General features: G+C 40.9%; 1 protein-coding gene across 2 annotated transcripts in view; it reads right to left on the bottom strand.

Moving 5' to 3' along the window:
- Positions 1–149: 149 nt before the first annotated feature.
- LOC105389442 (G protein-coupled receptor kinase 1) overlaps positions 150–23709 on the bottom strand; it is a 51072-nt gene continuing 27512 nt past the window's right edge. The window contains exons 9-16 of one of the 2 annotated variants that reach the window (XM_048622590.1): positions 18770–18935; positions 13506–13647; positions 7750–7930; positions 6796–6896; positions 6080–6242; positions 5483–5657; positions 4847–5091; positions 150–4484 (exon numbers count right to left, since the gene is read on the bottom strand). In XM_048622590.1, coding sequence (XP_048478547.1) covers positions 4287–4484; positions 4847–5091; positions 5483–5657; positions 6080–6242; positions 6796–6896; positions 7750–7930; positions 13506–13647; positions 18770–18935 — 1371 coding nt within the window. In that variant the 3' untranslated portion in view covers positions 150–4286. The remainder of the gene's footprint in view (positions 4485–4846; positions 5092–5482; positions 5658–6079; positions 6243–6795; positions 6897–7749; positions 7931–13505; positions 13648–18769; positions 18936–23709) is intronic. The other variant, XM_048622591.1, reaches the window with a different exon arrangement.

Here is a 23709-nt window from a genome sequence, read left to right as displayed (position 1 = left end):
GAAATTATGTTGGATTGAGAATGCAAATGTTGTTGTTTAGTAAATGTAAGATAACTATTATATGAAATAGGATTCGCACTAGTGTAGTGTTACTAGTTGTCTAAGTAATGGACCAAAAAGTTTCGTTTGAAATTTATTTTCTATTGTGACTATTGTGAGTTGAACATTTGGTGGTAAGTAAAATGATACTTGCACCAAATACATTTTTATTGTTATTTTACGTTTTGTTAGTTTACGGTTAAGAAAATATGTGCATATTAAGTACATATTTATTTTAGTTATTTAGTTGTAAATCATTGTTTTTATATTACTTACAATTCCATTATTTAAGCTTTACAATGTTATTTAAGCGTATAAAATATTCGACTATTCGACATGCTTGGCAAAAACAAGTCTTCCATTTTAAATAAGTATCTACACGTATTTATTTGTAGGTACTTTTAATAAGTCAAAGACCGTTTAGTTAGACGTAAATACCTTGATAAATGTTATTCATAATTAAAATTAAAAGGATTTAACTGATATGAATTAAGAAGTTAATGTTTAGGTATACTGTATCAGTTTCGTGACTCCTCGGTATACTTAGGTACCTAGACCTACATAAATTTAAACATGGAATAAATCATATTGCTCTGATTGCCATCAAATAGTTATTTTAAATTGGGCTCCATTCAAGGATTAGTATGAAAAATATAGCATTCTGTAGGTACGTTATAGTAATGGATAGACAATTAAATGTGTTTAAACACTAGAAATGTATTTAAGCTGTTTACCTATTGTGATGTGATAACGATAGCGAACAATAGTTTTTGCAGTAGGTAACAAATATAATAAGATAAAGAGTTCTACATGATGTTATAAAAATGGGTATGCTACATGGCTGTAAAAGTTTATATAGAAGTAAATTAAATGTTATAATTATCATACATAGTTTCTTTGTTCTGTATTTTATCAAATAAGTACATAGCTAGTACCTGCTTATAAATCCATGACAGTTGTTTTACGTATCTCAATGGAATTTTATTAATCTTGTTAGCAGGCGAATGTATTCCTTGGTTGATTAATGAAGCATTTTTCCTTGGCACCCCAAGAAAGTAAATGTGAATTCCAAGGTTATGTTTACTAATTACCGGTTATAAGTTGTTCAGATTGATCGGGATCATTATGTCATTTACACCCTGTTACACCTGGGCTTTACCAGTGGCGGATACAGCTTTGGGTGATCTAGGCTATATAATCACGTATGGGCTTTGATACACAAATTACGTGAATAGAACTATACCTGCTAACTTCTTAACATTCGAAAGAAATGGTATTAAGAGATTTGAGAGTATAGTACCTAGGTATGTAGTTTGAAAAATAAAACACCATATTGATTAAATAAACAATTTACTACACGCAATGTAGGTTTACAATAAAAATTGTCTCTAACAGAGGTACTTAAATAATATATTTTCATATTGTCTGATGCAGATTCGATTAGTCAGAAATGTTTCCTTAAAACAGTTACACTTACTCAACTCATATTCATATTATAAACGTAAAAAGGACTATGTATAGGGTTGTAGATATGCCTACGTACCTACACAACAATATGTCACGTGATGCGTGTCGCCCACAAACCACCTGTACCTACCAGGTAATACCATATAATAAGAAGTAATACGGTGCCGCCAATAAAGACAACGAATACAATAAGATTTTAAAACAGACTACAGAGTGCAATATGCTTGATGACTGATGACGAATAGTAGTAGTGACAATACTACTGGGAAACCTGTTCTAGGTTTCTGTGGCATATAATGTAGGTACTTACATAGGCATAGCTACAACACTGAATAGACACATCTAAAATAGATTTGAAACTTGATACATTTTATTGCATGACACCTCTTCTATAACTGCACTGATACTAGCCACTCCTTTGTTAAAACTTGGACTTTTCTTGGGCTGTCGTTTGTAATTTTTTAAGGAACAATATGAGCGAAAATTGCTAATAAAATATACATAAGAATTTGTAAGATGCTTCGGAATGTTAAAATGATCAAGCTTTGCATTTTATAACAAAATCGCAGGCGAAGAGAATTAAACTAGCTGAATCCTACACTGCAACTAACAAATAGTAGACAAAAAAACTCTGAAATATATCTCTAATGAAGCGAATTGGAAAGAAGTAAAAGCATTAATTTCCCTCATAAATTTACGTTAATCTATGCAAGATTTAAAAAGTAATATCACAATAGAAAGAATGATTTTATCAAGTAAGGAAAAACTAACCTATAATACTGTTTATACTGTGTCAATGTACTCTATTATTTTTAATTTTATTTATTTAATCAAGAAATTCAATTGACTAGCATAGCATCTAATATTTTTTACATTTTAAATTATATTCGACACACATACAAGCAAACACAATCTACTCTTAACATGACGAATGATATTGAACGATTATTACATCGGACCCTTTCCCTTAGTTATTTATATATTTATTGTACAAATACAACGACCATCTAAAATCTCCCAAATACATCCCGACTTTCAGAACGAGAAAGAAACCTATTAAAACGCTTCAAAAACACCAACTAACTTTCTGATGGCACTTATTTTGTAAAATTTCTACAATTTTATACAAAATAGTTACTACTTAATCTATAACCTATCAAATAGGATTACGCTTGATGTTGTTATGTAAATTAAATTGTACCTGTATTTTCCAATAAAGATTTTATAAAACTTGTATCTTACACAGTATAGGAAAACGCAAGCAGTTATTGGTATTATACCTGTGAACTTATATATATTAAATAAACTATAGTATAGTCATCCAATCTGCACCAGACAACGTAGTTATTTCAATATATTCAATTGTTTGAGGTGACACATTGAGTCCGTGCGATAATGGTGTGAATTTCACAAATTTTCATCTTGTCATAGATAGACCATTGACTACCTCTAGCTGACTACTTCGAGGCTACCTTCACAAACAATGTAACATCTCAAGCATTCGTCAAACAACAGGTTTAAAACTTTAAAACAATAGATTGCACTTGCATTGCTATAAACTCGATGCGGCGTCGCGGGGACACCATACAGTCAACAGATAAAAAATAACAAAATTTCACATAAATAATAATTATACACATTGATTATTCTTAAGTATTCTCTAATTGTTGTGGTATTTATATCGCATTTACTACTATTGTTATTAATAACCACACCTAAAAGGTTGTTAGAAAAAGTATTGCCATAAGTTAATTGTATTGACGCTTTTGCAATGAAATCTACGTACATTAGCTTCCAATACACGAAGCAACAGAATTTGAATCGGTGGTTACATCACAGGACAGGAAATGGTTTAAACTTTTAAGTACACAATGATTGTATGATTAAATAAATTTGTTACATGCTTAAAGAAGACGAGCTAAAGTTTAAAACTCATATCCACAAGAGAGCCACCAATTATAACCATATTGATAATGATAAGTATCATAATTATTATGTTTGTGCGTAATAACCAGAGGCATAAACAAAGTGCTATATTTTCTAATTACAATATAAGTAGTTGAAGCATCCATAATTTCATACGCACAATTAGAGTATCCAATTTCGTCGAAATTCAACATTATTTTTTTAACCAATGCTGTCATTAGTTACTTTTTTTAATATAATTTTATTTGATCTATTGCACAAACACATATAGGAAGTTACTATTAATAATTATCTACTCGATTTAAGTTATATTTTTTACATGATAAACTACGTATTTAAATACAACATCCAGAACATTACATTAATAATTACAAAATTCAATTGGTGCAAACAATTACAAAAGTTATTTATTATCCATTGAAATTACTGTAGGTAAATGAAATAGTTTTTTTTACACGTCATATTGATCTGTCCTATCACAATAATTCGTACATACAACAATTAAAATGCGGATAGCATTTATTTATTAGTAATTGGCAGTCCTAAAAGTCACTATTATCGAATATCCCTACTTACGAGGATCAAGTGAAACTGTATTATAAATAGCCCTCGGCGAGTTTACAATTTGGCAGTTCTAACGCTATATCTATGGAGGCATCGTGTGCCGTCACGTACACATTATAAGATTTGCCGAGAGTTTATCGTCCGTGGTGTGTGTGTGTGTGTGGGGGGGGCTACAGTCTACGCTCGCACACACTCACTATGTTCCGTGGCGCTCACTTGATGAGCTGCGCGGCGCTCTTGGAGCGGCGGAACATCTTCGCACCCTTGTTGGGGGGTGCGGGAAGCTCCTGCTAGTTGTTCCCGTTGGGCGCGCGGGCGAGCGCGGGGGAGGGCGCGGGCGCGGGGGCGCGGGCGGGCGCCCCCCCGTCCTTCGACCCGTCCGTGCCGTATATCTTGCCGGCCTTCTTCGCCATAGAGGCGAGAAGCTCCTGGGAGCACTTGTGTGCCGAGCGCAGGGACAGCGCCCACTCCTTGAGGCCGATTTCGTCCTAAAACCGATATAAACATAAATGATGTAACGTTACCAAGATTTTTCGGACTTGTGTTTCCTATAGTTAAGATTAGATAAGGACATAACCATAAGCTAGAATAGAATAGAATATTGCTCTATTGAACACCACATAAATCAGACATACAAAAAAACATACTTATAGACTAGAACTAATGTAGAATAGGCAGCCTTATCGCTGAGAGCGATCTCTTACAGGCAACCTTATATGTTGCGGAAACAAAGTGACAAATTAGAGGGCGGTGTACCAATAATAACAAAATAATAATAATATAACTAACTATATACCTACTTATAATAGCCTAATATAAACTTAAGCTAATCAACCAACAGCAAACTCACCGTATTAGTGAGCACAATCTTCGTGTCATTCCGTGTCCGCAGCACGATGCACTGCTCTCCCTTCACACTCACGAGGTCCGAGGACACCTCCTCGACTGAGTCCAGAAGTATCATCTCGGGCTTGGTGGAGTTCTCGAGGTGCAGCTCGAGTCTATTCGGGTACAGTTTTGCGTAGCGAGTCTGCCACGCGCTCGCGAACGGCCCGCCGAGCTTCTTTATGTAGCCGTGCAGGATGCAGTCTGAGCCTGGAAGGTGTGGGGAAATTGGTTAGTATTGTGGAGCTAGCTGCACCCTATCTTCAATAAAGTTATACGATAATCGTTGCATAAAGGTTTCGTTATAAGCTACATTTAGTAGCTTCATATTCTTTCCATGGCATGACATGATCATGGTTTGTGTTAAAATATGAAGAGATTTGCTCCCGTTCCGTTTAAGTAGTTACCGAGTTTATAGGTACGTAGCTATAATGTAGATAGCATCTTGTTAGGATAAAAAGGATACAAAATTTACCAAATTCACATATGGCAAATTCTTGCAATTGATTTTATGGATGATGATAAAATTGATCCATTCACTTCAATCATTCATTCACTACACTGCACTCAATCATCCCACTCTCACAAAACCTTCACTCACCTTTCTCCTTGATCTCATCAAACACCCGCTGCCGGTTCTTGTTCTTCCGCTTGTTCTCCATCTTGTCGGCCTCCTGGTTGATGGTCTCGAACACCGTCTCCGCCACCTCGGCCTGCCAGCGCTCCGAGATCACCAGCGGGAAGTCCTTGTACTGCATCTGGTCTGTCTCCGTCAACTGAGAGGAAATATTGTATATAGTTAGTATTTATGGCACTCAACCAAGAATTCATATTCAATAGGAATACCTGTGGCTAAGAGAAGGTAAGTTCGACGTTTACATAGATACCTTTAGTGAAAAGTAGGTTCATGTGACCTTATAGTTCATGTCTTAAGATGACCATCGAAACTGTCAAAGTCAAAGACTATCTGTGCTACCACAAAAAACTTTGAACACTGTTTAACAAGTGTTTAAAACGAAATTTGACAGATTTTGTAGGCGTTTGACAGCGCTAAACATCTGTTAAATACTGTCTAAGTTTTTGTGGTAAGGCCCTATCAGTCGCATTGGTAACGTGTACTTATGGTGGTAGACTTGTTGCCAGTACCCTAGGGTTTAATTTCTAGGGCACTTTTTACACACAACAGGACCACAATTACCTTGATCCCCTTAGTGTCCTCTTCATCAAAGCTGCCTATATCAAAGGCGTCGGCCGCGTTCACCTCGCCCCGCGGCGGGATCAGCGGCGGCGTGTACTTCTGGTGGTACACTTGCTGCCAGTCGATGCCCGCGAAGAACACGTGCTCCTTCACTTCGTCCGCTCTGGAAGGTTTGATGAATCGGTAAGTGGACATATAGGTAAGGTAATCGGTAGTAATTTTGAGGATATACCATGATGGAAAAAAATAATGATATTTTTTAGAAGTTAGGCTTCGATGTAGGTGGATTTGCACAACAAGATTACATTTTATTTAGTTCGGCGTTTGGTGCGGTAATAATTTTGATGTTTTTTTTTAAATAAGTCCAGTGACTTCATTATTGTTAGGCTTCTGTTCAGTTAGATTTACACAACAAGAGTACATTTTATTTAGTTCGGCGTTTGGCGGAAATACACCTAATCAACAGTTTATGTGGCAACCCTTATGTGTATTAGCGTTTACATGGGCGACTAAACCGCATGATTTTTGAGGCTAGTGACTACATCGACTGTAGATCCGCACAAGGCCCAGACTTTCACCACATAGCCGCAAGCCCCAAAGACTTTCAGCCACCAGCCTCATGTGGCTAGTGACTAAACCCAACCGTGTAAATGCCTCTTTAGTGTAGGTAATTTAGTGTAAAGTGCTCTTTAGTGTAAATACTATGCTGGTCTTACCCTCTGCCCTTGCAGCCGAGACGTTTGTTGATGTCCCTCTGCAGCAGGCCCTCCAACAGACTCTTCAGGCTCGGGCTGAACGAATCCGGCAACTCCACGTTCTGTGGCAAGGAAATATACCGTTATTGATAGAGTTAAGTATATGAATCTTGTAGTTTATTAACGACGGTGGAATTGCTAAAAGTGCTTTATAAGCCTTCTTTGATGCTGAAAAATCATCAATTAGCGACAAGATTATATACAATTTTTTTTTCAATTAAATCTGCAATGGGTCGGTTAAATCTAGCATAATTTATAAGCCAATAACCGTACGAGACCGACTAAGAAGTATATGTTTACATTTGTGTTGGTCCAATTAACTGTAAAAATATACAATGACTACGTATACTTACTGCATACAGTATTCATGTTTAAAGGACATCAGTTTTTCTTCGCGATAATAGCATAATACCAGTATTCTTGAGGTCATTATTCTCTATTTACTCTATAAATACGCGCATGGGAACATTCTTAGCGATATATTTACAATTCCTTCTCAGATGCACAATTAGAGATAATTGTATATTAGATAGTATTATCTGTATTGTGAGAACAGCATACAAACAATTAGCTATGAGATATCAATTAATTGTACACAAGCAGTGATTGGATTAAAACGGAATACACAATTATCCATGACGTAGGTATCAACTTCATCTATTACGAAGTTGTTTTTTCTACCGTCAGCATCCAACCTTTAATTATAATTAAACCTCACCGTTTGTTGTTGTCGATGTTTTCTCTCCTGGGGATATCTTATAAGTAGCATATTTACTGCATAGGTCTCGAAATCCAATACTTGAAAATCTGTTGGCTGCACATAGCATTTCACCTTTCCACACCACCCGAACCACAAACATTAGTGACTCTTAAGACTACATTAATTAAAAAAGGTAACAGAGGATGCGCTTAGACCTTTACCATAGTGAGGGTCATCCGGTCGATCTCGTGCTTGTCCTTGGTCTTGTGTTGGCGGAACGGCGAGTGGCCCTTGAGCAGCTTGTAGAGCATGCAGCCGAAGCTGAACCAGTCGGCCGACGAGTCGTAGCCCGTGCCCTTGGACAGCACTTCTGGAGCCATGTAGCCGTGCGTGCCTCTGCGGAGGAAATTGAAGGTTGTTTAGAGGTGGTTAGGTGCTAAGGATAGGTGTTTTGTTTGAGTGTGAAGGAGGTTTTTGGGCTTAAATGATTGGTCCAAAATTACAGATTGCAAAATGTGTAAAAGAGATTTTCGGGCTTAAATTAATGGACCAAAATGCAAGATTTCCTTAAGATGTTTTCCTTGATAGGACATTGAGCGTACATTAGGTATAACACAAGTAACAATAAAACATTCAGTGAGTAAACAAGATCGGTAATTCATAATAAAAACGCGTTCGGTATACCTATTCATTGTTCCATTGAGCGAAGGACGCTATCTACTTTAATTTAACTTTTATGACGCATGAATGAAGTATGATGCAAAGTTCACAGCGGGTCCGGAATACTTTGTACAGATCCGACGCGATAACAGCGTCTTATTTTTCCAACCACGACGGAGCCGGCAAGTTTTGCATGGTAAATATAGTTCACATTGAATTCCGTCCCGCATTTTACGCCGGCGTCCCAAGTTAGGTGAAATGTGACGTAGTTGCACGTAAAGTTGAAAACTTTGCGTCTCGCCGGGAGAAATTTCCACTCATAATTCTCGTTTATAAGTCTTCTGAGTCTTGGACTTGTTCGGTAGGTACTCAGTTCAGCAGTCGGCTACCAATATATTGATGTATGTACATAATTTGTATCTAGGATTGTTAAGTCGTTAGTTCATGCTTAGATGCCAGATAGAAGATTTATTGAGACATACGGCAGTGTGCCAGCAAAGTTTGGTAAGTTTTGCCCACTAACTGCGATAATCAAGTGCGAATGTTTCGTCTTGGCCACCGACAAGATAACTAAACGAGACAAATTCAGTGCTTATTTGCGGACAAAATAACTTTAGTTCGAAGTTTTATGATATAACTAGCTAAATTGTGAAACCCCAGCCAAGAGAGTACAATATAGTTAGTTTTAAAAGGATAAGCCGACTTTTATGAAACATGACTAGAGTATTCCCTGGAACAAGTTAACTTCCAAAAAAGAACCAATAATACCTATAATTTCTAATGTTTCAGAAATCTACAGAAGTTGCAGTTCCTTTAAAAAAATAAGCAACAAAGCAAAGTTTCGTATCCTTACACCACAACACAACAAAGGCTCCTCTATCTCGATATCTTTCTGTAGTTAAGAGTTGGAGAGCAATAATCGAGATAGAAATGAAAGAGATAGCATCAACCCCTTGTTCGAATACTTGGATACATTTGTTCATTGTTGTAGTGAGTTGTAGATGGTGCCGTCGAGACACGGGTGAAATTATGGGGAAAGATTATTCAACCCTGTACCATAAGTGCTTAGGTATTGTAACTCAATAAATATGAGATTGGCATTCCCGCGACTCCAGATTAAATTAATGTACTTACTTAAGAAGTGTGATGACGAGACAATTTTATTACTGTTTCTGTGGTTTAGTGGTAGAAGCTTCGCTTCATGGCCCAGAGGTCCCGGGTTCGATTCCCGGGTGGGACCATCAATTTGTGTTTTTAAATTGTGGTTCTAAGTTTGGTTAGGACATAGAAGGCTGATCACCTGATGTCCGAAACAGTGAAACGATCCATGCTGTCGGATGGGCATGTAAAGCAGTCGGTCCTGCGCCTAGCTCTCTCCAGTCGTGTCGGTCAATCCGTCCCATTGGGTTATGAGGGTGATGGAACAGAGAGTGCTCCTGTGTACTGCGCACACACTTGGGCACTATAATCTACTCCTGCGTAGATGGCTGATCTCAAATGAGATTGGCCGCCGTAGTCGAAATTCGGCTAGGAGGACATTATTATTATTATTACTGTTTCTGAGTGTATAAGTAATCTTTTATAGTTTAAATTAACGTAAATTTTTATAGTTATCTAAGTTATGGAAGCTTAGGTTGCTTTCCTATGTTTTACGACTAATAAGATGGTTTGTCGATAATGGAAATAAACTTAATAGCAGACGTTGCAATATTGAACAAATCATACATTATTATTATTTAACAGTATTGAAGGCAAGATAAATAAATGCCATTCATACACAACCATACGGCTTCTTAGAGGGTTACAAATAGAGCGGTAAACAAGATTAAACTCCATTATGTTTCTCTTCTTAAAGGTGTAGCCCTCAACCCGTCCTCAAGAGAAGTAATGCAGTTGGGCTTAATGGAACTCTATCTCTTACTTCGGTAGCAATGCCACTCTAAGGGGTGACAAGGTTTCGAACTTATCACCCCCACCATGGTATTGCTTCTGAAAAGGGGTCAGGATTATTTGAATCTTACAGGGTATACAAGGCAGGAGGAGGCCTGGGCGGGCAATGACATCATGGCTGCAAAATCTACGCCAGTGGTTCCAGCTGAGCACTGGAGAATTGTTCCGTGAAGCGGCCTCCAAGACGGAAATCAGCAGGATGATTGCCAACCTTAGCTAGGAGACGGCACTAGAGGTAGAAGATGTACATAGGGTATCAAGTCACACGCTGGCATTCGGCTTCTTCTTGCTGAAGTCGCATGCGAGCCCGAGGTCGGAGAACCTCGTCCAGCAGTAACAATTGTGCTAAATGGAACTGAGCCCCTATCACAGGCTAACATAACAATTAATAAACATATGGAAAAAGAACAGAGCCAACGTAGTCCCTTTTGGACCTACTTAACAAATTTGCCTTAGATTTTGACAGTGACCTTAGATATTACTTGGCGTGTATTACAGCTCCTCTTTGCGTGTAAATTTCTTCAGCTCTTTTGAAACGCTACTGGTCAACTATATTCCAAATTACAGTCATACCATTATTATGGGTGATTTTAACACTTGTCTGCTTAAAAATGATTCTCGGTCTTCTACCTTTCAATCTATAGTCAAGTCTAGCAACATGAATATTCTCCCACTTAGTGCCACTCATCATTTTCCTAACTGCGAACCCTCTCTTCTTGATGTCATTCTCGTATCCTCTACTGATCATGTTGCTAAGCACGGCCAGTGCGGATCCACTGGTTTCTCTTATCATGACTTGATATACCTTTCATATAAAGTCCGCCCACCTAAAGCGAAGTCAAGAACTCTCATGCTGCGTAGTTTTGGTGGTATGGACCTGGACAGTTTGCGTCGTGATGCTCATCGTACGGATTGGACGCCTGTCCTCAACGCATCCAGCGTTGATGAACAGGTTTATAAATTTAACTCCCTCCTTACTGAACTATACGATGTGCATGCACCAGTAAAAGCGATTCGGTTAAAGCATCTTCCGGCTCCCTCGCTCACTGATGATATTAAGAAGGTCATCCTTGAAAAGAATGCAGCCAAGACCAAGTATAAACTCCGTGCCTCTGAAGCTAACAAGGAGAAGTATATTGCTATTCGTAATCGCTGCAATAAGTTGTGTAGGGATGCACAACGCCGCCATATCCATCATTCCGTAGAAAATGGCGATCCAGCCAAAGTTTGGAAGTTCCTTAGGTCACTGGGAGTTGGTAAATCTCGTAATAATTCTATCCGTAAAGATTTAGACATTGAATCCTTGAGTTCACATTTCTCTTCGTCCTCGGCCATGAATGATGCCGTGAAATCTAGCACACTCGGTCGCCTATCGGCCTTACCAACCCCTGACTTTCCTTCTTTCCATTTAAGTAAATTTTCCAATTGTGATGTTAAGAAGGTCATTATTTCCATTACTTCCAATGCAATTGGAAGTGACAGTTTAAGTCGTAACATGATAATCCCTATCCTAGATATTATCCTTCCCATTATCTCACATATCCTCAATTCCTCCATCTCGTCTGGCATATTTCCCTCTGCCTGGAAAGAAGCTCAAGTTGTCCCTTTACCTAAGAAATCCAACCCAACCTCATTTTCAAAAGTCCTAGAACGCCTTGTACATTTCCAACTATCCGATTTCCTTACCCGCAATAACCTTATGAATCCTTACCAATCCGGTTTTCGCCCTGGCCATAGCACTGTCACAGCGCTCGTAAAGATCTCTGATGACATTCGCCAGGGCATGGACAATGGTCAAATCACAATCCTCTCCTTGTTAGACTTTAGTAATGCTTTCAATACCGTTAACTTCGAAATCTTGCTGGGAATACTTCGATCACTTAACAAATCTCCAATGGTAATTGACTGGTTTCGCAGTTATCTGCAGGGGCGACGGCAGCGTATACGCATTGAGGATTCATACTCCCAATGGTGTGATATTGCAGCCGGTGTCCCTCAAGGCGGTGTGCTATCCCCCCTGCTCTTTGCTATTTTTATTAACTCCATTTCTGATAAACTAATTTCTTCCTACCATCTTTATGCAGACGATCTACAGCTTTATACACATGCTTCTCCTTCTGATATAGCTCAAGCAGTAAATTTTATGAACACTGACCTGACTAAAATCGTAGACTGGAGTAAACACCATGGCCTTATGGTCAATCCGAAGAAAACCCAAGTTATCCTCATCGGAAGTTCTAGGTTAATGAATAAAAAATTTCTTCGGATGGTGCCGCCAATTTATTTTGACGGGGTTCATGTACCTTATAGTGATACAGTCAGGAATCTTGGCGTAATTTTTGACAAGTTTATGACTTGGAGCCCTCAGCTGGAGGCGGTTAGCCGGAGGATGTTTGCATCAGGGGGATCACTTCGAAGACTACGTAATTTCCTTCCTACCTCCACCAAAATTGCTTTAGCTCAATCACTCCTTCTTCCCGTTCTTGACTACGCCGATGCCAGCTATCTTGATCTCACTGAGGAGCAACTTAATAAGCTTGAGCGTCTTCAAAATTACTGCATACGATTCATATTTGGCTTAAGAAAATATGACCATGTATCTGTATTCCGACAAAAACTCAAGTGGCTCCCAATTCGCCTTCGACGGAATACTCACATACTTTCACTACTTTATTCGGTACTGTTCAATCCTTGTTACCCAACATACCTTAAGGAGCGTTTTGAGTTGAGATGCTCTACATATAGCCGCTCACTACGTTCATCTCATAACCTTCGCCTTCATGTTCCCTCTTGCACAACTGTGTTTTATGAGGGCTCATTCACATTTCAGGCTGTTAAATTATGGAACGATCTGCCCATTGAAATCAGACTCGCACCCTCTCTACCATCCTTCAAAAACAAGCCCAGACAGCACTACTTAAATTTATCTTATCCTGATTAGAATGCACCAGCAATTATTTATTTATTTATTTTTAATAATATTTATGTATTATTATAGGACATATAGGTATATATTTATTATTAACTATGTAGGTTTTATGTATTATTATAATGATGTAGGTATTTACATATCGTTTATACTTTATATTAATGTAGTTTATAAATATCTCTTGTTTTCACACGATACCCATTTTCTTTCTTTCTATTTCCTATCAATTTGGTTGTCTGGAAGAGATTACTTTTAGTAATAAGGCCGCCGATTGTGCTATTTATTTTCTTTTCTTTTTTGTAACTCTGTTTCTGTTTGTGTGCAATAAAGAGTATTTTATCTTTATCTTATCACTATGGACGCCCTCTGCCCCATCTAGGGGACATAGAACTGTCAAGTAAGTCAAGTTAGTCACATAGGGTAGGTACTCACACGCTGGCATGCGGCTTCTTCTTGCTGAAGTCACAGGCGAGCCCGAGGTCGGAGATGCGCACGTGGCCGTGCTCGTCCAACAGTATGTTCGCCGGCTTCAAGTCTCGGTACACGATGTGGCGCTTGTGCATGTGCTCTAGACCTGCGGGAGGCAATGGTATGGGTTAGTTAAAAAAGTAGAATAGTGTGGCAGAAGAGAAGTCCTATGTAGTCTTTTTCGTAGATTGTCGGTGACAAACGATAGAGCTGGATTAGCGGTGGTCCCAGAAGGTAATATAGCTATAAAGCATAAGACAGAAGTGCCCAAAAGGTCTAGCACTAGGCACATTTATCTAACACGTGACAAAAGTTCCCCGTCGCGCTCGCTCTTGAGGCTGCGCGATTTGAGTAAGCGCGATGCAAAACTTTTGTCACGTCTTATAATTGCGCCCCGTCATAGCCCTTCAGGGTGCGCCGAAAGTTGGTAGGAACCTTCCAACCAGGAAGGTTTCTATCGTGCATCCACTGTGATAATGATGTATAACGGCTAAACTCATAATAATATCACATTAGCTTTGGTACTTAGTAGATAATTTATCGACTACAAACAGAGCACGTCTAAAATGAAAACGGTATCATTCAATTCAGTAACACTACAGCGTACAGGAAACAAAAACTAGAGCGTCACAAACCAGAAGGCGGCATAGGGGCTAAACAGTTGTCACCGCCGTTATTTATAGAGCTCGGTGCTTGAATAATCGTATAAAACACACATTAACTAGTTGGTCCTATTGTCTCCGCGGCGGATGTTTGCATACACTCGCGCTAAGCACTATCATCCGTGACACGTTGGCGTTTAGTAAATTCAATGTTTCAGTTACTGTACTAATTATAGTAAACGAAGAGCGGCGGAACCGTGCAGCAGTTTGTAAAGAGCCGAAAGCACCGAAGGTCCTGGCTTTGAATCCCAGCTGTGGCTAAACTGGTAGTACCTACCTATACCTAAGCCCCCCTCCTATTATTATATAGTAAAAAAATAAAGAGCTGTGTGTCGGAAAGTTTGATTACACCGCAAGGTGTATGAAGTACTGAAGTGAGTTTGGATGATCTTATCTCTCTCTCTCTCTCTCAGCCTTCCGTAGTCCACTGTTGGACATAGGCCTCTCCTAACGATCGCCACCCCAAACGGTCACCCGCCATCTGCATCCAGCGGCTTCCCGCTACCTTCCGCAGATCATCAGACCAACGGGTTGGGGGGCGACCGACACGCCGTTTGCCGACACGGGGTCTCCACTCCAGAACCTTTCTACTCCAGCGGTCGTCGGCTCTGCGGGCTACGTGGCCAGCCCATTGCCATTTCAGCGTGCTAATCCTTTTGGCTATGTCGGTAACTTTAGTTCTCCTGCGGATTTCTTCATTACGAATCCTATCTCGCAGGGACACGCCTAACATAGCCCTTTCCATAGCACGCTGAGCAACTCTGAGCTTGTGGATAAGCCCTTTGGTGAAGCACCACGTCTCGGCTCCGTAAGTCATCACTGGCAACACGCACTGATTGAAAACTTTTGTTTTCAGACACTGAGGTATGTTTTCAGTGAAGATGTGTCGTAATTTCCCGAACGCTGCCCATCCGAGTTGGATTCTACGAGCTACCTCTTTATTGAAGTTGGATTTACCTAATCGGATCACTTGTCCTAGGTAGGGATACTGATCAACAACTTCGATGGTGACACCTCCTACAGTTACGGGCGATGATGAAACATGTTCGTTCGACATGACCTTTGTCTTGTCCATGTTCATTTTCAGCCCAACTTGTTTAGAGGCATCATTGAGGTCTGTGAGCATTTCGCCCAACTCCTCCAGCGTTTCCGCCATAATAACTATGTCATCAGCAAATCGTAGATGAGAGATATATTCGCCATTGACGTTAATGCCCAGTCTTTTCCACTCTACAAGCTTAAAAACATCTTCCAGTGCACAGGTGAACAGTTTCGGAGAAATAACATCTCCCTGTCTCACGCCCCTTTGCAACTGGATCGGTTTTGTGCTATGTTCGTGTAATCGAACTGACATTGTGGCAGCATTGTACATACATCTCAACACCTCGATATAGCGATAGTCTATATGGCACCGCTGAAGGGATTGAAGCATCGCCCAGAGCTCAATAGAATCAAAGGCTTTCTCATAGTCCACAAACGCTAGACATAAAGGTAGATTATACTCCTCGGTCTTCTGTATAACCTGCCGAAGCGTGTGTATGTGATCTATGGTACTATAGCCTTTTCGGAACCCGGCTTGTTCGGGTGGCTGGAAGTCGTCGAGTCTTTGCTCGAGACGATTCGTAATAACTCTCGAAAACAGCTTGTACACATGGCTCAGAAGTGCAATGGGTCTATAATTCTTCAATAGGGCTTTGTTGCCTTTCTTGAAGAACAAAGTCACTACACTTCTGCTCCATGCCTCCGGGCTTGTGCCTTCGAGTATGACGGAATTAAACAGCCTCCGAAGTGCTATTAAAATCGGTCTACCGCCGGCTTTCAGAAGTTCTGTCGTTATTCCATCATCTCCCGGAGCTTTGTTGTTTTTTAGCTGTTTGAGAGCTATACTAATCTCGTCTAGACTGACGTCCGGAATATCTTCGGTATAGTGTCGGGTGAGTGGCGCTCGGCTGTCGTGAGCACCGCTGGTAATAGGGTTTTGTGTTGTGGTGTATAACTGTCCGTAGAATCTCTCAATTTCTCCCAGAATTTCGGGCACTGATGAAACGGTGTTGCCAGTGTCGGTCTTCAGTTGGGTCAACAGAGTCTGCCGAACAGATCGATCTCTAGCAAAGACTTTGGAGCCCTTGTTTTGCTCTATTGCGTCTTGAATGCGCTTGCAATTGTAGCGTCTCATATCGCAACGTCTTGCTTTGGCGATCTGTCTGTTTAGACGTCTGTATTCGACCATATCAACTGAAGACTGCAACCTCATTTCTCTCCGTTCTCTTATGAGACTCAGAGTCCCATCTGAGAGTTTTTGAGGTCCTCGGTTGGTTCGGGACGAAAAATATTTCGATCCTACCTCTCGGACAGTTTCCACAAACCTATTGTTTAAATCGTCAACTGTAACGCAATTCTCTAAACATATCAGGCGGTCGCAAAGCTCAGACTGAAAGCTTTCGGGATCCTGGATTTGAGCAGGAGTAGGACGGAGCGTGGACTTCATTAGACGGGAGCGTTCTATTTTGCAGTTTATATTCAAAGTGCCTCTTACGAGTCGGTGATCGCTGCCGGTCTTAACCCTACTGATCACTGAGACATCATTGAATATGTGCTTCTTATCCGTCAATATGAAGTCGATCTCGTTTTTAGTCTTCCCATCGGGGCTAATCCACGTCCACTTCCTTTGTGGCTTCTTCTTGTAGAAGGAGTTCATCATATAGAGGCCCTCCTTCTCCAAGAAGTCAGCCAGCATTTGCCCACGATGGTTCCTGACTCCAAATCCATGTGACCCCACTTTCGTCTCGCCGCCTTCTTGTTTTCCGAGTTTCGCGTTAAAGTCTCCCATCACCACCGTGAAATGAGTAGTGAACTTACGCAGGGCAGACGATACGTCTTCATACGCAAGTTCGACCTCATCATCGGTGTGCTTAGATGTGGGTGCGTAAACCTGTATGACCTTCATTGAGTATCGTTTAGATATTCTCAGGATGAGGTACGCAACCCGTGTCGACACACTTCCGATTTCAACGATGTTGTTGACGAGGGACTTGTTGACTATGAACCCGACACCCCCTTGGGACAGTTGGTCGCCCTCCCGGTGGTACAGCAAGTTTCCGGACTGGAGAATTTCCGTATCCTCTCCCTCTCGTCGGACTTCGGATAACCCTATAATGTCCCATTTTAACTTGCTGATTTCCTCTTCCAGCTCCTCTATCTTCACGTCTTCCCTCAGTGTCCGTGCGTTATATGTTGCCAGGTGCAAGGGTCGGTTGGGCTGGTAGCCGACTCTCTGCCGGAGATTCTTCGCACCCCCTGCCCCGCCGTTACCGTGACCGCTACCGGAGTCCGGGATAGCGGGGCTGCCGGGGACTGGGGGCCGGGGCTTTGTTTTTTCCATCATTAGGAGGTGTATTTGCCATAATCACCGCGCTTGGCAGGCGTGTTGGTGATTCTCCTTTTTTACGGCGGGAGATCGCCGCCTCTGCTAGGAGAGGAGGTCGGGTCGATTTACCGCCGCCCGACATTCGGCGTTGTCACTCGTTAGCACCACCCAGGGGGCACGTGTAGGGTAACTAGGGTTTGTACCTACGGACGTGAGCGACAAGCCCCCCTGATCACATGATCTTATGTCGGTACAGATTACCTACATGTAAAATTATGAGCGTTAAATACATGTTATGGTTATGAGTTTAATAGGTATCTAATCTATCTATGAGTGACGACCACAGTCCAGCGTCACAGCATGATTTAAGTGTTTCTCAAATTGCAGCTTTATTCATTGACGTAAGACATGCGAATTTGATACTTTTACTTCATACACTCATAAATATGAATGATGATAGAAAGAGGACACTTTAACCCTAGACAAAATTAGCCCTAGTTTTATTTGTTTACAATAAAGTTTATATGCTATAAATAAGTGCAAAAATTTATGTTCAGAATGAGCCCTTGAGTCGGCCCCTTTCAACTTCCTACTATACCATATTTTATTCGTTTGTTAGCCGTATATTATTATACGTAGTATTTTTATTCTTGTAGTATAATTTTCGATCGCTACTGACAATTGTCTGAAAAAAATCATAGTAGATTTACTTACCTGCCTGTCTTCACTGTAGTCGCTTTTCACCTTGATAGATATTTGTTTGTAATGCATTATTAGGTACATATCGCGATATTTCTTTTACACTACAACAATATGCGACCCAAATAAGATGCGACAAAAAATACTTACTTGCTATTCAAAATATATGCAGCTTAATAAATAAGCTATTGATAATACATGCTACATCAAAATTTGCTACTGTTGTAAAAATATATGCTAGTAACAAAATATACTACCGATATTATACGCTACAACAAAAAACGCTATCACGGTGAAATGCGAATACGTGAAAAGCTACAAGGATTTTTTGATTTCGAGGTATACGACTAACAAATGATTTTATTATACTTTATATACTTACCAAATTATAACTCGCGAGCGATGATAAAGTTCCACCTGCCATTGCCGTTCCATATCGTCCATTCATTGCCGATCTGGCGACCCCAGTGAGGTAGGATAGCTGCAGCAACACCACATACCCAGTATGACCTCAGCGGCGTAGAACTTCATCTCGGCCTCGTTAAACACGCCGTGCTGAGACAGGTGGTAGTGCAGGTCGCCCCCGTTCATCAGGTCCAGGATGAAGCACAGCTTGTCCGGAGTGTGGAACGCGTACGTCATGCAGACTATGAACGGGCAGTCCACCTGGGGAGGGAATAAGGACGGTTATTCAATGACAAGGCAAATGGTGGCGGTGAGCTTGAAACTCTTGTAAGCTGAACGGAACGTATACATACGCGATAAACGAGCAGTACAAGAGGCAGTTCATCTGAATAAGGACGATTATTCAAAAAATTGCTGGCAATTACAGTAACTGTTTTGTTGGTATCTTTCATAGAAGGTGGATATACCTACGTCATGCAAATATACATATGAATATGTCCATCCTGTATCGTAGGATTACGATAAAATCATGTAACAAACCACACATTATTAAACGCTCTATAGTAATAGTGCATTCTTATCCAAATAAAATCGCAATATATCAAGAAATTATAAAGTGAAGACAAAATATTTTCAGTTTTTTTTCAAAAGCTCATAGCTCACATTGCAAACAGAGCGGTTAGCTATCTCCCTTCCAGACTGGAGATTGGCCATTTATGATCTTCTCGCTCAGCAGGCCGGTTGGAGATAACACACAGACGCTCAGTAATCGTGATTCATGATAAATATAGCTTAGCGGCCGCGTCATTCGACTCAATAAAGCAGTCTCGGGAACGACAATATTGTGGCACCGAGCACTTTACTGCCGCAAGCACGCCTTTGTTACCGCGACGTATCATGAGAAAATATTGCAATGCTAAATTATATCGAGGACGCCTGAATCGGCATAAATTACAGGAGAGAAAAATATACAACCGCAGCACCAACGTGACCAACGTATTTACACAAGCGCCCGAACAAAAGGACATCTGAAGGATCATCTTTATACTCTGTCGTCAGGTCTCCAAAGTTGGAATCACCTTAATTCTCATCAAACAGCCCAATAAAAGAACTACAGACCAGTTATAAGCGAAGGTAAATAAATATATCTGGATCTTGAGATGTTTTTCTTAGCGAAATACCATCAAATGTGAGTTTTGGTTTTATTAGTTTAATATCTAGTCTGGGAGGCGACGGCAGCGCTGAGAATATCGAGATAGGGTTGAATCTAGCTACTCGTAGAAGGTGTGCAGAAGCGTGGTTGGTATAGAGAGCTTCGCTTAGCAAATATTTTATATACCCATAGATATATTATATATTTTATACATATAATTTGTAGGAGTTTTGAGACGAGACGAGCCGGCGCCGACGTGGGCCGACGACCCCTTGTCAGATAAACTTCGTCATCGAGCGTAACGAGCACGAGTGCATTCAAATGAAAGGACCTCCTTAAATACACAATCCAGGAGTTTCCGCTCCCCTGCGCCGCAAAGCATATTGATAACGCCATCCTAAACGGATCTTTCACGTACAATAGAGATCTAGACGTCTTGCGGATAATGTCACCGTCCGATCCGACAAGGCTTCTACAGCCGCGCATTTTGCCAACGAAAATCTAATATTCGTCTAGTCCGGAGCCAGTGTGTCAGATAAATGTTCTACACGGGCAGCGACGAGAATACTGATCAGCCGGCAATGTCCCATAATCGAATATCGATAAGAATGGTCCACAGACTCGACACTGTAAGCCTAGTTGGTGTGCCCGTAAACATAAAACCAAAACGTTTATTACGAAGTCGCACAGAGCGCAACTTTTCGAACAAGGTCACAGTAAAAGAAAATACATGCCACAAGTTGGCTTTACATACAGCTGTAGTTATACATAGAGTGTAAATGTAGGCACAAAGCGACAGACCGTTTGTAACGATTTATAAACTTGCTTCGAAATCCGACCGTTAAACTTTGCGAAGAGTATTTTAGGTCACGCAGGATAAAACTCGTGAGCCAGCTGCCATGTCCTGTACTTATTTATTGCTACATCCTCGTTCCTGTCGGCACCTGCTAAACCCCAACATTTTCCCATAGAGGAGACATGGAATAAAAAGTCGAATGCGCCGGCTGGCATGATAAAACGAAATGCAGCGGAAGGGAATTGGACAGCGAGGACAAATTGAGGGCGAGCCAATTCGTTACAGTCCAATTGGCCGGATATCGTTTATGTCCCCGGGTGCCATATCACATCAAACTATAGGCGGGCAAGTAAACACCTACATCAATCAGAACGCGATTCAATCACAGCGTCATAATCTAATCTATATTAAACTGAATATTGATTATGTTTGAGTCAGCGAGTGAGCGTCACTCTCCAGGTTAACAAGCGTTGATCCCGGTGCTAATAACGCGGTCAGGGGGCGGCTCAAAGGTACAATTTGGCTCATCATAAGCGTAGATATAAAAGAGAGCTTACGTACCGCGGAGCCCTTTGCCACGGAGCGTGCGCAATGCCGCCTCTTCCTTAACCTATTTACTAAGAGAGACAAATTCGAAACTGTGTTGTCTCTCAAGAGTGAAATTTCGCTCGCATTGACTTGTGTTGGGTGTATTTATTTATTACACGCCGCAGTCTCCTCTTTACGGCAGCTCGTAAGGAATAATGATTTCATGTTGTAATTTGGGGTGTTAGCTCATTCAATTAGGATGATTTACGTTATTTTGCCGTCACGTTGTGTCTCGCGCTATACTTACCGAGTCGATTTGTGGAGAAAATACTCTTTAAATATCTCTCAGTTGCGGTCGGTGTAAAATAATACGACACGCTAAGAAAAATACTGTTATAAATACCAAAAATTCGAAAATCATACAAATTTCTACAGATATTTATTATTGCGCAACAAATTCTAGGTTTCGTGTCAATAGGGAATATGCAAGTGGTTCAAATAAAGGTCAAATATTATTAAAAAAAAAAAATAACTTATACCTACCATAAAATATATAGGTACATATTATGCGACACTTTAAGTTTGTTTGGCCCATCGCTATTTGATTCAACACGCAGCTTTTTTCGGAACGCTTATCAAATAAGAAATAGCACGCATAACAAACCTGTTATACATCTTTATAGGTATATTATTAGAAATAAATAAAGGAAATTCTTAAAACGAGTCATAATTGAATGTCAGCGCTTACATAATGCTCAAGTCTATTATTATAACACTATTAAATTTTAACGCTGAACATGATAAAATACTTAGAATTTTTAACTTAACCTATCAACTCGCAAAGGGTAATAAATTTCAAAACGGTTCCTTTCGTTTATCATGATGTCAGGGCTTCGCAGCACGCTCCAATTTTTACCCGGAGCCTTTAAAATGTAAATGCGACCCGTCATGTAAAATCGGAAATTAAGTTTGATGGCCACTATGTCCGAGGTACGACACGACCAATAAAATAGCAACATAATCTTCGTGAAAAACAGAGAGAGGTGTTCTGATGAATTAACTAATTTATTTTACCAGTAATTTTGATTTTTTTTTAATTGTTGAAGATCATATTACCGAAATACCAAAAAATGCATATGAATTTGTCCAATATTTTCAATCATCTTGTACATAATATTATGGTAGATAAGTACCTCTTATTAGAATGTCTTGAAAATATATGAAGCATAATTTAGGTACGGTCTATGTATGAAACATGTATAAATATTAACTTAAAAAATTCTGGTATCGAACAGATGTTGCAGTCCTATGGCACCCCAGAGGTGCAGAGGGTCTCCACTAACGTCCGCCACTTCCGCCTATCTTCGGCTGTACTTTTGGCCTCACTCCAGCTTAGTCCAGCGGCTCGCAGCTCGTTTTCGACGCTTCGGCGCCATGTTTGGACAGGGCGTCCCCGGGAGCGTTTGCCATTTGGTGGCCTCCAGTCAAAGGCTATAGTTGCGGCATTCGTAGCTCCTCTCCGTACAGTGTGCCCAATCCATCTCCACTTTCGCTTTGCAATTTCCTTGCCGATGGGAGATTGTCGGCACAGCTTCCACAGATCTTCGTTACGTATTGTCTTCGGCCAGAAAACGCGTAGGATCGACCTGAGGGACTTATTGACGAACACTTGCAGTTTGTTCGTCAGCCCTTTCGTCACTCTCCACGTTTCGCAACCAAAGAGCAATACGGACTTCACGATGGAGTCGAAGAGGGAGATTTTTATCCGCCTTGTGAGCACATTCGAGTCCCAAACAGGTTTGAGCTGGGCAAACGCAGCCTTCGCCTTCTTGATCCTGCTCTCTATCCTCATCTGCTCCTCCCTGACGGGTGACCGTGCTTCCGAGGTAAGTAAATGCATCGACCGAGTCCAAGCGTTGGTCATCGAGTGTTAAGGCGTCCGAGGTTTTAGCCTTGATACGCATATCGACTGTTTTGCGTCGGTTTATTCGCAGACCCATTACTCTGGCTTCCTTCTTCGGGAGAGCCTCACTCCTAGGAGACGCGTCCCCAGGTGGCGGATAGGGGCACGCCCGTCTACTTCTGTAGCAGGGTAGGAATGAAATAAAATAGTTCCCGCGGACCAACAGGCCGGAGAAGGACACTCCGTATGAAACCACTCAGGCTGCCAGAAGCCTTGGGGTACCCCCTAAACAGACTGGCTCTGCGGGCACGGACGCACAGATGGCAGCCCCATCGTCGTGATCGGGGTGCTGTGGGCTAATCACCTGCACACCCTTAAAACATTTGATGATTGAGAATTCTCCATTTAACAATAATAACCGGACCGCTTATACGACGACTTTTGGCTTTCGAAAACGGACACGAATTGGGTGCTGGAATGTCAGGACCATGGCTCGACCTGAAAGGCTACCCCAAGTAGCAAAAGTCATGAACGACTACGGCATCCACATACTTGGACTAAGTGAGACGAGATGGAATGGGTTTGGTGAAGATCCAGCAGATTACAGTACCACACTATTGTACAGCGGCAAAGAAGACGAGGATGCGAGCCGTGA

Source organism: Plutella xylostella, chromosome 8 (assembly GCF_932276165.1).
Source record: "Plutella xylostella chromosome 8, ilPluXylo3.1, whole genome shotgun sequence".
Taxonomy (NCBI): Eukaryota; Metazoa; Arthropoda; class Insecta; order Lepidoptera; family Plutellidae; genus Plutella; species Plutella xylostella.
The sequence above is the reverse complement of the archived record's forward strand: the minus strand, read 5'-3'. Positions and strand labels throughout refer to the sequence as shown.